Raw genomic sequence first — 13,486 nt, 5'->3', positions numbered from 1 at the left:
CAAATTACACTGTTTGAGGCAATATTCAGCCTCATGCCAGTCACACTTTTACATTTTCTATCTTATCACCATTCAAAGCTAGAAGTGAGATTTTTATACCATTTCAGAGAAGCTGCAAAATTTCCCTCTTTCCATTGACACTCAATGTTTGTTTTCACACTCGAGAGATCACAAGCTATTGGACCCTAAAATCTATATACCTCTCTGATGTCCCTGTTTACTGAACTCCGCTCTAAACAGTTGTAGCCTTTTCATTTCAGATGCCTACCCAATTTCTCCCCACAGTTTCAAATTATTTTGCACTTCCTGTCTTAAATAGTGTTACTGGCCACTCTGAAACAACTGCTATAGTGCACTTTCTGTGCCTCCATATTTCACAAGTGACTGAGAGCAAAAGTAAAACATATTTGCTACCCCTCCAGGATGGCAGGCACTACACGAATACAAGTCCTTACTGTTAATTTTCAGCGTACAACATGTGCCTTTTTCCACTTAAAAGCAAATGTGCATTTGGAAAACAGATTACATCAAGTAAATCAAGAGGAGGCTAAAGGCTTTATCTAATGAAGTGACAGAAAATTAGAATTCTCATCCCAGGACAGTGACAGAGAGAGTGGGCTGCATTCTCAGGTGGCATCTCCACCGACTTCAGTGGAGCTCACCAGCTGAGAACATAAGTCTGCTCCCATAACACGCACATAGCACAAGCTCTGCTCTCTCTAGGCCCACTGATGATGGAGGCTTTAACCTCTCTGCACTGCTGCTACTTGCTCCTCTGTCACACCCAGCACTGAAAAGCCATGCACACAACTGGCAGCAATCTGATCAAACCTGGGATGGGGCCTGTTGGAAGGCAGCTGGGCTGAGGCTTGGAGCACAGATCCCAGAGTCAGGTCATGGGCATTCTATCCTGAGCTCAGGCAGGGATTTTAAAATCAAGGGTGTATTACATGGGGAGGCCATGGCTATTACCTGGTAAACTTCAAATACACATGCTCCATTCTTTTACACAAACAGATATGTGTGAAATGTATCTTTCCTTCTTTAAAGCTTACCTACACCTCTTACTCTGACCTTGGGGAAAGTATTAGCAGAATTGTTAACATGACAATTAGTTTCTCAAAACTAAATCCCAGATGCACATCCCTGGGTTTTGAGGAAGCTCAGATTCATGGCACTTTCATAAGCAAGGGCTTCCCACGTTCCATCCAGACTTGGACAAGCTGGCTTCAGCTAATCGCTAGATCAGTCGCCCACAAATCATGGACTACTTCTAAAGAGAGCCTACAAAAAGTAACTAGAAAAGTCAAACATGCTGTCATTAGGCTAAAATCCACAATCAAAGGGCCCACACCTGCACTGGAATCTTTTTGGAGGGCTGAGATGATGAACACCAATGCTCTAGGTCCTGGTGTTTGCGATTATAGTGTGCTAACCTGAATACGGGAACTAAGAGGATACAAATACTCTGGCAGTACAGTGCTGAGCTCAGGATAGAGATACTGCCGATAAACAAATTAACTAATTGCTTTAACTAGGCTGCCTCCAAGAATTCGTGACAATAACAATAACTCCCTTGTTAACCATAATACACTGTGATAGCCTGAAGCTTGCCCTGCTCTCAGAGGATCTGGACCAGCCAAATACTGTCATCCAAAGCAAGAGAATGGAAGCAGGTCACATACCTGTGGAGAGAGGCCATTGCTAACAGGATTCATGTGGTTGGCAGGAGCAGCAGCATTCATGAAGCTGTCCGAGTAGCTGGAGAAGCTGTGTCGGGCCCCGTAGGCAGAGCCGGTGTCAGCAGCGGCGGCTGCAGCGAGCCCTCCCTGGTGCATAGTGGATGGCGGCAGGGGCTGGGGTCTGTGTACAGTGCTTCCCCCATCTGCAGAGAGAGCATTTGGAGGCAAACAGTCGTGGGGTGTTACAAATGGGACTGTGCAAAGCATGGATCGATGGTTTGGCTGTCCTGATCTCAGCTTCTCTGTCCCACCATCTCTGTGCTCCATCTGAACACAAGCATATCATGCGACAGTTTACGCACAGTACAAAATATGCAAACCTGGGATGAATTACTTGAATTGTCTCTTAACTTTCCCCCAGATCAAAGCTGTAATTCCTTTGTAAAGGCCAAGGCCAAAGCCAACTGGAATTAGCAATACTGCATCCACTGTAGTCCAGTACAGAGTTTTATCTAGAACAAGGGATCGCCTATATGATGCTCACTTGGGACTGATGTTCTCTCCATTTCAAAGCTCAGCAGAACTACATTCATGAGACACACTGACACAGCAGAAAGGACCATGAGACAGAGGAGAAAACTGTGGAGTTTCCATTGACTTGAGGAAAAACCTGGCCTCCCCAACTAAAGGAAAACCACCTACTTATTACAAGACCCTAAGAGGGATGTCATGAATCAGAAAGGGAAGGGATAATGGGATGATGTAGGGCAAGAGAAGAGCGGTGCAGGCAAAGGGGTGGTCACCTTGGGAAATGGTGGTCGTTGGGTAGGTGGAGTCCGGCAGCTGGTACGGGGGGAGAGTCGGCATTCCTGTCGGCGGGAAGCCCCCTGGCAGCAGGTGATTGAAAGCCGCAAGTTGGTTCGCTCCCGCTTGTTTGCGCCATCTCGCTCTTCGGTTGCTGAACCACACCTGATGGGGAGAGGAGAGACTATGTGTGACTCACACGGAGCTGCTGTCTCACCTGGGTCGCTGATGGAAACTTATCCTGAATTACAGCACTGCCCAAAAATAGGTTCAGGTCGCTGCCTGACACAGCCTTTGTGAGTATTCGTGTCTGTTCCTCAGTTTCCTTTCTCCCAAATGACAATACTACTACTGCCCTGCCTCCTGGGTGAAGATACATGCATTTAAAATTGATAAGGATACTACTAAGAGCGTGGGAGGGTGCTATCAGCAGCAGGGCGACATGAAGAGGAATAATTTAGCTTGTGTATTCCAAGAGAGTCCATACCAAATAGATGCATTGCTACCACCTGGCCATTCTGCCTTGTTATCTGACAACTATGTGAATTATGCTGAAGGATTAAGTACCATAATAGCAACACGGCTGCACTGTTAGGAGGGATAAATAGACAGATTAGCATCATGGTTTCTATGTTAGACAAGCTAAATAGATAGAACCAGACCGGAGGGAATACAGGGGTTTCTTAGCTTCTCTGTACTGCAGCAAATCACTGTTGTCTGTATGCTAAGACATGCTCTCCTTGCAAGAGGCACTGCAGCGTGCACTAGAATTGTACTGCAGCCAATTTAAATCTCTGTGCATTAAAATAAACCCAGTATTAATGCACGTGCAAAGCTGGGCTTGTGTTTCCTACAGTGCTAGTTTACCTGCAAGACTCAAGGGGAGATTTTTCTAAATGCATTTGTCTGCCCTGATGTGTTTTATCATGGGCAATCTCCCTTCTGCATAGTGGAAAGGGCTTCTCAAGCAGTCTCTTGGGCTTGGTTTACTTCATTTAATCAGAGAGGCTCTCAGGCCCGATCCCTGTTTGGGGTTCAGAAGTATGCGGATAAGCTTTCAAGCCAGATGAGAATGCAGCTGCTGGACTTTGTGAGGCCTAAAGGGCTAGAAAACACGATTAAATTTCACAGCAACAAGAAAAAATGGAGCAAAAATCAAGAGTGTAAAGCATTCCGGGGGAAAAAAACCCCTCCATCAGGCTTCCAAGCTGCTCAACCATCAGATCAGAAGCTGGGGTTACAAGGGTTTGAGGCACTGCAGTTCAAACTGTTCCCACATCTTGTGAACCAAAACAAAACTCTCTGCGCCAAATACAGCAGAACCTTAGCTGATAATGGCTAGGAAGGACCTAGTCCTGGGCAGTCCTTCACTTCACGCTGTTATTTACATCCATGTACAGTGAAAACAAGAAAAGCCTTATTTTCTTTGGAAGAGCTGGTCTAAATTAAACCCCCTGAAATGTATACAGTGCTGATGTCAGGCCCTTGGCACTAACGGCGTCTTTTTACAGACCTGTTCTTACTGCACTACTGGCTGAAGCAGCATAACCTCTTAGCACCTTCCAAAAGCGTGACAGAAATAGGTCAGCTTACATCCGATCTGCATTGATCAACAAAGTCCATGCAGGTCAGAATCGCTGTGTCCATTTTTGGCACCAAAAGTCGCTAGCAAAATCTAGGACAGAGTTAAGGAGAGAGAAATGAATGAACATTATGGGCTGTAGCACTTTACAACTCTTTTATACAGTTCAATCCATGGCAGAGTTTCTAGGAGCAGTGAGCATCACAAATGAATAAATAACCTTCTGTTTGCCCTGGTCATGCAAAGAGGATGGTCCCATCTTTTTCTCATGTGCGGATGTATGCGTGATTCATGCTCATTAGGGATACGGAACTTTGCTCTTCCTCTCATATCATTTAGAATAGAATAAATTTGCTTCCACTTTCACAGTTAAGGACACAAAAACTGTCCAAATATTTCTGTTAGCTGAACATAAGGAGATAAATAAACCTTCTCTCTTCAGAGAAAAAGGCCTACTCCCAGGCTGGAAGAGCTTCCACTCAAAAAAAAAAAAAAAAAAAAGAAAAAAGATCTCAGTGCTGAGAATAACATATAAAATTCAAATACCTGAAAGGAAGACACAACCAAGCAGCTATGAATGCAGGAATCAAGGGGGGAAGAGAAATTAAACTCCAAGAAAGTAAAAGCCACTCCACTGATTTCTGACACTTTCCCTACATCGCAAAGGGTGGGAAAGTTCCTTTTTTATAACCAAGAGCCAGATGCTGGCAAATCCACTCAGGATTAGAAGTTCAGAAGAAACATGCGGAGTGAGATGCTCTAGTACAGGACACATTTCTCCAGCAATATCCCCACAAGTACTCAGCTCCCCTGTGGTGGTTTGTCAGTTGGCTTTGCTAACATATGATCAAACCACAACTTTGAAGAAATCTGCGTTGTCACACCACGTGAGGTTATTGTCGTCCGTGCACAAACACACATATTTGCACTCACTATTCAGAATTAAAATTCACACATGTGTGTACGACTCCTCCCGTCTTGCTGCTTCACATCCAGTTAGGGGTGTGTATTCCTTTATTTTTTAAGGGAGATAAAAGGATACTCTGGAAGAGTTGACCAAAAAGGCCTCTGCAGGGGCCGTTTCAAGGTGTCTTGCACACTTGGGTCTACAATGCGCACGAGCTTGGGAAGAAAGGAAAGCTAATTTTCATGACAGTGAGCTATCACCAGAGAAAGAAAGTCAGTTCTTAATTATGCGATGGGCTCCTTCTGCGACTTTGTGAAAACTATTGCTTTTCTGACTTGAAGTCAGTGGAAACATTGCTGCATTCAACAAATTTTGGTCCTCATATAACCCATGCATCAGATCACCACCTCTAAAATGAGGATAAACCCCACATTTTCTTCCATTTTAGTTTATTTCAACAATCAGCCATCTGAGATAGAGGCTCTCTTTGACTGCCATACCCAGCACAGCAAGATCTCTGTCTTGGCTGGAGCATCATAGCAAAACAAATAATAAATGATAATAATAGTAAACACACATGCACCAAATGAGATTCACAACTACATGCTTAAACATAGTGCTTCCTAACAGAGCCTGGCTGGAGAAACCAGCCACAAATACACTGAAACCTTCCACAAAGAAATTGATAGGATTTATCTTCCCGTGCAGAGGAACGGACATTTCATGGCCCAAACAGGTTGATTCTGCCCCTTATTTATAACCCACAGAAAAAGAGAAGATACATTCCAGCTAATGACGTTAGCAATTCTTTCCCTTCCCCCGCCTTAAAGGTGGCTCAGGCCTTTATGCTTATAAATCATTTTATTGGTAGTTGAAATATAGAGGCTAGAGAATCTAACTGTAATGCGAGGCGCACTTCAAAGGAGACCTGCTTTCATTTCACAACAGTTAAGGTTTTATCAGCCACTAAAGATTCCCCCTGCCAGAGGATCCTGTTACACCATGTTAAGCCTGAGGTGAAGGCTATGGCTGCTAAAACCAGACTGGTGGGAAGACGATGAGGAAGAGGAGGAAGTTTTGAAGTTGCTGGTCTGCCTACGGAGACGTTCTAGAGGCTGCTGGGACTGGATCGCACGACTAGAGTTTTACGCTGGGACAAACGTAGCCAGCACTTGGGGAAAAAGGCTATGTGAAGAACCCAACAGCTAAAAAACCACAGCATGTCAGAAACCTGTTTTTTTCTTAAAAAGACAAGTTCTTTGTGATCATTTGTCTGTGCACAGCAAAGAGATCCTGTGCTGTGTAAATGTGCTGCTTTCCAAGGGTATGGAAGTATAAAACAGGTCACTGAAGACAACAGTTTGTACCTACTAAAGACATTTGGGGCTTTTGTCCCTGTGAATTGTCTCCAAAGAATGTATTAAGTAGACAGGAGATGTGCTACAGAAACTGCTCAGCTCTGCTGAGGGGAAGCAGATAGCTACAGGAATGCCCTCATGGAAAATAACTTGAAAGAAGATATCCAAGTAGGTTCTTCATGTTCTAGTCATGCCCGGGGTCCAGATAAGTCTCTCACTGTGCCACATGCACTTTGCTCAGTAAGCAAGTATGCTGCTACATGGATACTGAACACTAGATGTTCATCACAGGATATCACTCAATCTGTTATCTTCACCATTCCCTTCACAGATGGGAGAGGGAGGCACAGCGAGACTAAGAAACCTCTCCAATTCATCACTGTCTGCCTCACAGAACCAGCTGATTTCAGAAGAGCCCATCCTCCCAGCCAGATTGGGTTTGGGGCAAAGGTTAGCACTGGTTCTTATTTAACCTGAACGCCTGCACCCAACCCTGCCAACGGCTGCCCCGAGATGTCCCAGCCACTTGTTCTCAACCAGCAGAGAAGGGCTGCAGAGACAGCTGCCTGCCAGGATGGGGCTGGACTGAATTATCCCCGCAGCCGCTGAGATATGGGTCAGCTCCCACAATTTGTCAGACAAGGAGAGGAAAGGAAGGTCAAAAAGAGTCTCCTGTGGGAAAGAAAGCCTGTTGTGTTCCTGCTCAGCCTAATCAGGACTTGATGTTGGAGAAAGATAGATGGGATAAATGAGCTCATAAATGGAAACAGGGATGGAAAAGCCAAGTTGTACCTTTGCTCTCCAGTGGAATAGAAGAGATGCAACATGTGTTCGCTTTCGCAGGCCCAAGACGTTGCAGAAACCAGGTGGAATAGAATCATATGGACATTTATGGCCCAAGCACACCAAAAAAGTTCCACCAAAGTCAGATGTGGTCCCTCCCCAGGTTACATCGAGGCAACTCTGCCAGATCAGGTTCTCCTTTCAACCAGGGCAAATCCCTGCAGTGCCTTGTCCACACTAGTCATAAATGCTGCAAATCCTGGGCTTCCCAGGATTCTTCTAATGCAGAAGGCTTTTAGACAGGAACTCTAGCAGCAACAATGATGAGAGACTGAGGTAGTTATTGCTCCATCCCAACACCTTATTTCAGGTGGTGCTGAGAGTCGGCCCTCCCAGACTGGAAAGGGCCGAGACGTTACAGTGAGTTGGGATCCTGTAAGTCCCTACAACAATTTAGTGATGATTACGCTTCCTCTGCCAGGTGCTGAGGAGTGCAAAAAACAGACATCAGAGACGTACAAGCATCATTGAGGCTATTGAGGTAGTTCTGTAAAGAACAAGAGGAAAAAAAAAATCTCATGAGAGCGCACAGATTTTAAGCACGTAGATTTTTATCTGCGCACGTAGCGATACGGCTGTATATAGTGACACTTTGGTTCAGTGCCTAAAACGCTGAGCCTCTGCCACTTGTGGATGATATGGTTAAGATAAATATTAAACAAGGTTAGTGGAGCAGAACAAATGTCTCTTCACAAATGAGATTATCCAATGAATTTAGCCTATATTTCTCCTGGCACATCCCAGTTCCTGAAGGTGTTAGCTATTTATAACAATCTACTGAAGAATTTTAACAGTTTGTGGTATGTGGATTTTTTTGCAAACCACTTTTTCTTTTTTTTTTTAAACCAACCACTGTTAGAAGTGAAATATTTGATTGTGACATTGATCACTTTACTCTTGCAATATACTTTCTCATCTTTGAGTGGCTGTCTAAGAATTAATCATGTCACAAACACTTCCGCAACCAAAAGGCCATCTCTACCTTTAAATGATCATCACAGGATGAACACTTCATAACTGCTAATGGATTTTATACTCCAGACAGGGAAACAGGAGGCAAGAGAAATGGGATAGATCTGTCCACTTTCACACTGAGACATCCTAAGCCCAGGTTTAAACTTATGGCTTCACAGCTCCAAGCCCAGCCCTGCCCCGCCCAGTGATGCAGCTTTACCACTTACTGTAATAGATGTTAATATTTTTTAATTATTTATATTATTATCATTGAATGAAATAGCTATTGGATACAGAATGATTGTTTGCAAACGTTGTGTTTTCCAGCTCTATATTTTACAAACTAAGCTCCTCAGTGATTATTTCAGTTGTCAGAGAAAATTCTGTTAAAATAAAATTTAAAATAAAACCTCTGGTTTACTTATCTGTTTATCTCTTTATAAACCCTGTGTCCAAGGATGAATGGGACTTGTAGAAGCTGAAAGACATTAGGATGAGTTCACTGCTGTCAGAAAGCAGCTGCAAGGTAGAGTGGTTTATGAAGTGCTTTCTCCCTACTTGAACACTTGCTTCTTAGACGGCCAAGTCTTAATGGTGTTAGAGTTGCATTTAAACATTTTGGAACAGGCTTTGATGTTCACACCTCATGGAGGTGAATGAGATGTTGGGGAGTTGATTTCCTGCTGCTATTGTTTGGCTAGAGATAGGCTGGACTTTAAGAGGAAACCAGCAGCACATCGATTGCCGCTATCAGGATTTTCTTTGGAAAAGAAAAAGCTATGAGCTTTTAAAAATAGCTTAAACACGATGCGAAGCAGCTCAAAGATTAAAATACCCTGGCAAACCCTTCTCCCAATTATTAGAAACATTTTCCATTGTTGACCAAACAGAAACTATTTAATTGGTGTCCCAGTAAACAGAAAGCCTCCTTAGCTGGGGAGATTGAGAACAGATGAGAGCCACACATGCTGGCTGCTGGAAGCAATGGCACGCTTCCTCACCAGCACACACTGGGTGATGTCTCTGCTAGAATGAGAGATTCAGCATAGAGCATACGAGCAAAGCGTATGAGAAACATTTTGGTCCACACCCTCGTTGGACTGGAAATTTTGTGATAAAGGTTCTTCTCATAAAACCTCTGGGAGGCCCTATTTGTTTTTAATACAATGGGACAGACACTCTGCTGCTATAAATCAGTGCAACTTCACTGACTTCCATTTAGACCAGCTGAGTGCGCAGTGTTATACACAACCGCTTCACCCAAGGAACTGGGATCTCGTTCATTGCTTTGGCCTCTGGGCCCTCTTTCCTTTGTAAGAAAATCAAATCATTACCACATTGTTTAGGGGATCCTTTCTGCAGCTTGCAACCACGAGGCTGGCAGTTCTGCTCCTTGGTCCAAAGCAGGCCAAGAAAAGCAGAATAGGACAAACAATCAAAACCGTCAGTTCTAGGTTTTGCATCTCAACACAAAAATCCACAATTTTATCTAAAAATCATGTTTTACTGAACTGAATGGATTTCTCCATTTGCAGAAGCCAGCAAGTTCAAAGGAGCACTTTCTGTCATAGATTTGTCCATTTGTTTCATACAGATTCCCTGCCCCACACATACAAAACAAGCTGGTCTTGTCAAATTATGCTGCAAGTCCTGAAGTTTATATTCATTCCAGTTGATTTCAACCAATGCTTTGCCAGAAGGACTACAGGATTAGGCTTATCATTTTCATCTTCAGTAAAGTATAATATACTTAACGAAATAGCGCTGACTCTCTCCAGCAAGATGCCCTTAGGCTTACATAGCTGGGACTGTGTCCCCTGTCAGTGGGACATTTCTATTTCCAAGGGGGTTGGTTACTGTAATTCTACTACAAATACAAAAAGTGCTGATGCTTTTCTAAGCAAACCCTTAGATACGGACATGGGACGTGCTTGCAATTTTAAAAGATCATCTCTGGCTTTGGCAAAGTTTGGGCGGAAAACTACTTGCCGCTGCAGTTTGGATACCTGGAAATTGAGTTTACAGTTTGTTTATTTTTTTATGTGACTGGTAACTAGACTGAGGGCTTATTTGGAGCATATTAGCTGGGGCAAGTACGCAACGGGTTTCTCTTTTCTTTAATCCAATTGCATTTTGGTTTCTAATTCAGGCTGAAGAGATTTGAAAGAACAGCAGCGATGCCGTGAGACATCAAGCACCGATTCACTAAGCAAAGAGAAAGTAATGTTACAAGACTGTAACCGACCTCTCTCTCTCATTAGCAACATCCTTCTGCAGCAAGATCTCCATGAGACATGAGGGGGAAGCATCTGGACCCTCCTCACCATCTCGGCTGCATTCAGCCCTCACTGGCTTTACCTTGCGGAGCTGCTTCTTGAAAGCTGGCTGGAACAGCGCGCTACCCTTGCCCCGACCTCTCCCGGGAGCTGGATGCCGCTTGGCATTGCACCGCTGGTCTCTCGACGTGCCTGGGCACACGCACCGGCAGCACCACTGCGGTTCTCACGGACCAGCTGCCGCGGTGCCAGGGGCTGTTCTCGCTGTGGGCTGTCTATCTGGCCGCTCCGGTGTGCGAGAGCGTGGCTGGCCCCGTGCCGTGGAAAACGAAGTGTGCCAAGCCAGCCTCTGCCAACGAGAACCCCAACTGCCGGCTCCTCTGCACAGCCTCTCAGTGCCCCAGCTGCTGCCAAAAACACAGGGCAGCTGTTGTGTCATAACCTCATCGCAGCCCTCTTCACAAGAAATGTAAACTAGTCAGACCCTCAGGAAGAAAGAAAACATTCTCAGCTGACCTTTAAGGGAGGGGGATTGCCTCAGAAAAGCCAGTTTGGACACATCTCAAAGAGTTGGGGAAGCAAAACACCGGGCAAACAGCGTTAGGCTCCAGCAGCTTTGCACGACTCCAGTTAATGCTCAGAGCTGGGGGAGGCCTGCTTACTGCCATAGTGTCCCTCCGTATAATACCTTCAGCTTCAAAAAGCACCATCTCAGGGAACAGGATAGACCTTTGACCACAGTGACAGCTGGTGAAAGAGCACTGGGGTCCCCGCTAGCCCACAACACAGATATTTGAGAAGTTCCTGAGAAATCCATGTATTTTCTGGAAACTAGACTTCAGAGTACTGCTGGTAAATGATGGTTTTCTGCTTCTTTACATGGAAAACAGAATTGCTTTGTGAAAAATTTCAAGCAGAATTGAATGGAATTTCTTTTCTGGTGCTCCATTTGGCATGTCTGAGCCGCTGCAGCATGATCTAGAATATGGCTGTTTGTTTACTACAGTTTGAAACTGTGTCATAAAATACGTATTATGTGAGTAGCCTAGAAATGCACCAAGATTTCAGAGACAGAATTGCTCTGAGCCTTTTTATTAAATGAAACATCCATTTTCTCCCAGGCAGAAATCACAATGGTATCCATCATAAAAATGATCAATAAAGCACTGGGTTGCGACTCCTGCTGTCTAGTTTAATTTTGTTATTGAAATAACGGTTTCTCAGTGCATGGAATTTCCTGAGGATTAATAACAGACATCAGCATCACAACGCACCCACCTCTTTGCACTTCTTATTTATTTCTAGAAAGCACCCACTGCCCAAACCATAGGAACTGGGATTAATGTACTTGCTAGCGGTATGCGTGCTTATACCCAGCTGCATGTGGTATGACCATCTGAATCACTCACAGGTGATGCTGAGAAGCAAAAGCTGCCATCTATTTTTCGGGAACAATTTTGGTAGATTTCTGGGAAAGCTTTTTGAGAGAATAGTTTGGAGTCTGCCACATCTTGGTCAGCACAAGGAAAAATGGAGATGAGCTGCTTGTGTGGGAACCTACGCACTGAGGTCTATTTGTGAAAAAAAACTTTCAGTGCACAAATTCCTAAGTGACTTGGGACTGCGGTGCTGACCTGAGGACAAGTTGGGCATATGCATTGCTTTGCTTTACCTTACCTTACATTCTTTTCTGGTTGTACTGTTCAAGTAAAAAAAAGAAATAAGCACTGAGGTTTGTTGGTAACTAGCCTTAAAAATGCAACACATTTGGGCAAACAGATCCACAAATGAGATCATCTAAGGAGAAGGATTAGTTTCAACTCCCTAGACCCATTACTGATGTACCTGGTGTCTCTTTGGACATTAGCATTGCTCTGAGAAGTAGCTTGTGCACCTGGACAAGAATTTCCTGACAAAACTATTTTCCTATTGAAATAATACCACACTGACAAAGCTAAACTGTTTATGAGAAAAGGGTTTTTCTGAAAAATGTCCCTTCTCTAGAAATGCCAGAGAGAAAAGTTTCAAAATTATCACAGAATCCCATTTAGGGGTTTTTTTTCCGTATAAAAACTTTGACATCATCAGTTAGATAATTGCAAAAACTGGTGTAAAAACCTAAAACACCTTCAAGATCAAAATCAAAGCTTCCATTAAATTAGCTAAGTGAATTGCTTAGCTCTTAGACTTAATTATTAAATCCATGAATACTTGGCATTCAACAGCTTGTTTTCTGAATGGGTGGAAATGGGAGCTTGCAGATGGGCAAGAATTTGTTCAGTACTGGACAATCAGTGTGGGCACATGAGTCAAGACATTGCCTTGCACAAAAACAAGTCAGTGGGAATTTCCACTGGTGGCCTCTCTGGGCACAAGTTTGGCACTGTAATTCTGATCCTTCTGGAAATCCATGGCAGTCTCGTCCCTGGCTATGCTCAATTTGGGATTAACCTTTTAATGGCTCAGTACCTTTGGGTGTGTTGAAGTCTGAATGCTGGAATCCTGCATCTCAACCACACAGACACCGCAGTGACCTTGCAAAAATATTGCTCACCCTCCCATGATCTTCCTAGCAGATGAGAAACCGGAGCTTGGAACTGCTCCCCACACCACCCCCTCTTGTTGTCCAGCTTGAGAATTTTATTAGCTGTCAACGTGTCAAACTTCCACTTAGCTGGACAGCTGCACAACCAGCCAGATTCTAAGGCCTGCCAATAAAGTTTAACAGAGCTATCAGCTTTTCACGTGGAAGAGATTATAGTACATGAATACTCAGGTACCAGAAAGAACGAACGAGACTTAGGTAAATTCACCTTTCACATGGTAAAGCAAAGAGGTGAGAAGGAGAAAGAAGCAGAAAGATAGACAGGCCGACTTATTTTTGTTCAGTGCTTGCACAGCAATTAGCAAAATGGGATTCTCGTGCAGGGATGTTGTGTATATGCGACACAGTAAGAAAGCCTGATAGCAACACCTGAGCTGCGATTCAGAGACTTGGCGCGATCTAGCTGCGCAGCAGACAAGCAGTGCCGAGATCCAGAGATTGATGAAGCAATGAGCAGACGTTGAGGAGCAGCAAA

At 44.1% G+C, this 13,486-nt stretch overlaps 1 protein-coding gene across 4 annotated transcripts in view; it reads right to left on the bottom strand.

The window, feature by feature from the left end:
• The window catches only part of PAX7 (paired box 7), a 100,511-nt gene that overhangs the window by 34,981 nt on the left and 52,044 nt on the right, over positions 1–13,486 (bottom strand). For all 4 annotated transcript variants that reach the window (XM_054849704.1, XM_054849703.1, XM_054849705.1 and 1 more), the window contains exons 6-7: positions 2,486–2,651; positions 1,686–1,885 (exon numbers count right to left, since the gene is read on the bottom strand). In XM_054849704.1, coding sequence (XP_054705679.1) covers positions 1,686–1,885; positions 2,486–2,651 — 366 coding nt within the window. The remainder of the gene's footprint in view (positions 1–1,685; positions 1,886–2,485; positions 2,652–13,486) is intronic.

The sequence above is a fragment of the Grus americana genome, chromosome 21, assembly GCF_028858705.1.
Source record: "Grus americana isolate bGruAme1 chromosome 21, bGruAme1.mat, whole genome shotgun sequence".
NCBI lineage: Eukaryota > Metazoa > Chordata > Aves > Gruiformes > Gruidae > Grus > Grus americana.
Note: the sequence above shows the minus strand (reverse complement) of the source record. Positions and strands in the feature narration are given on the sequence as shown.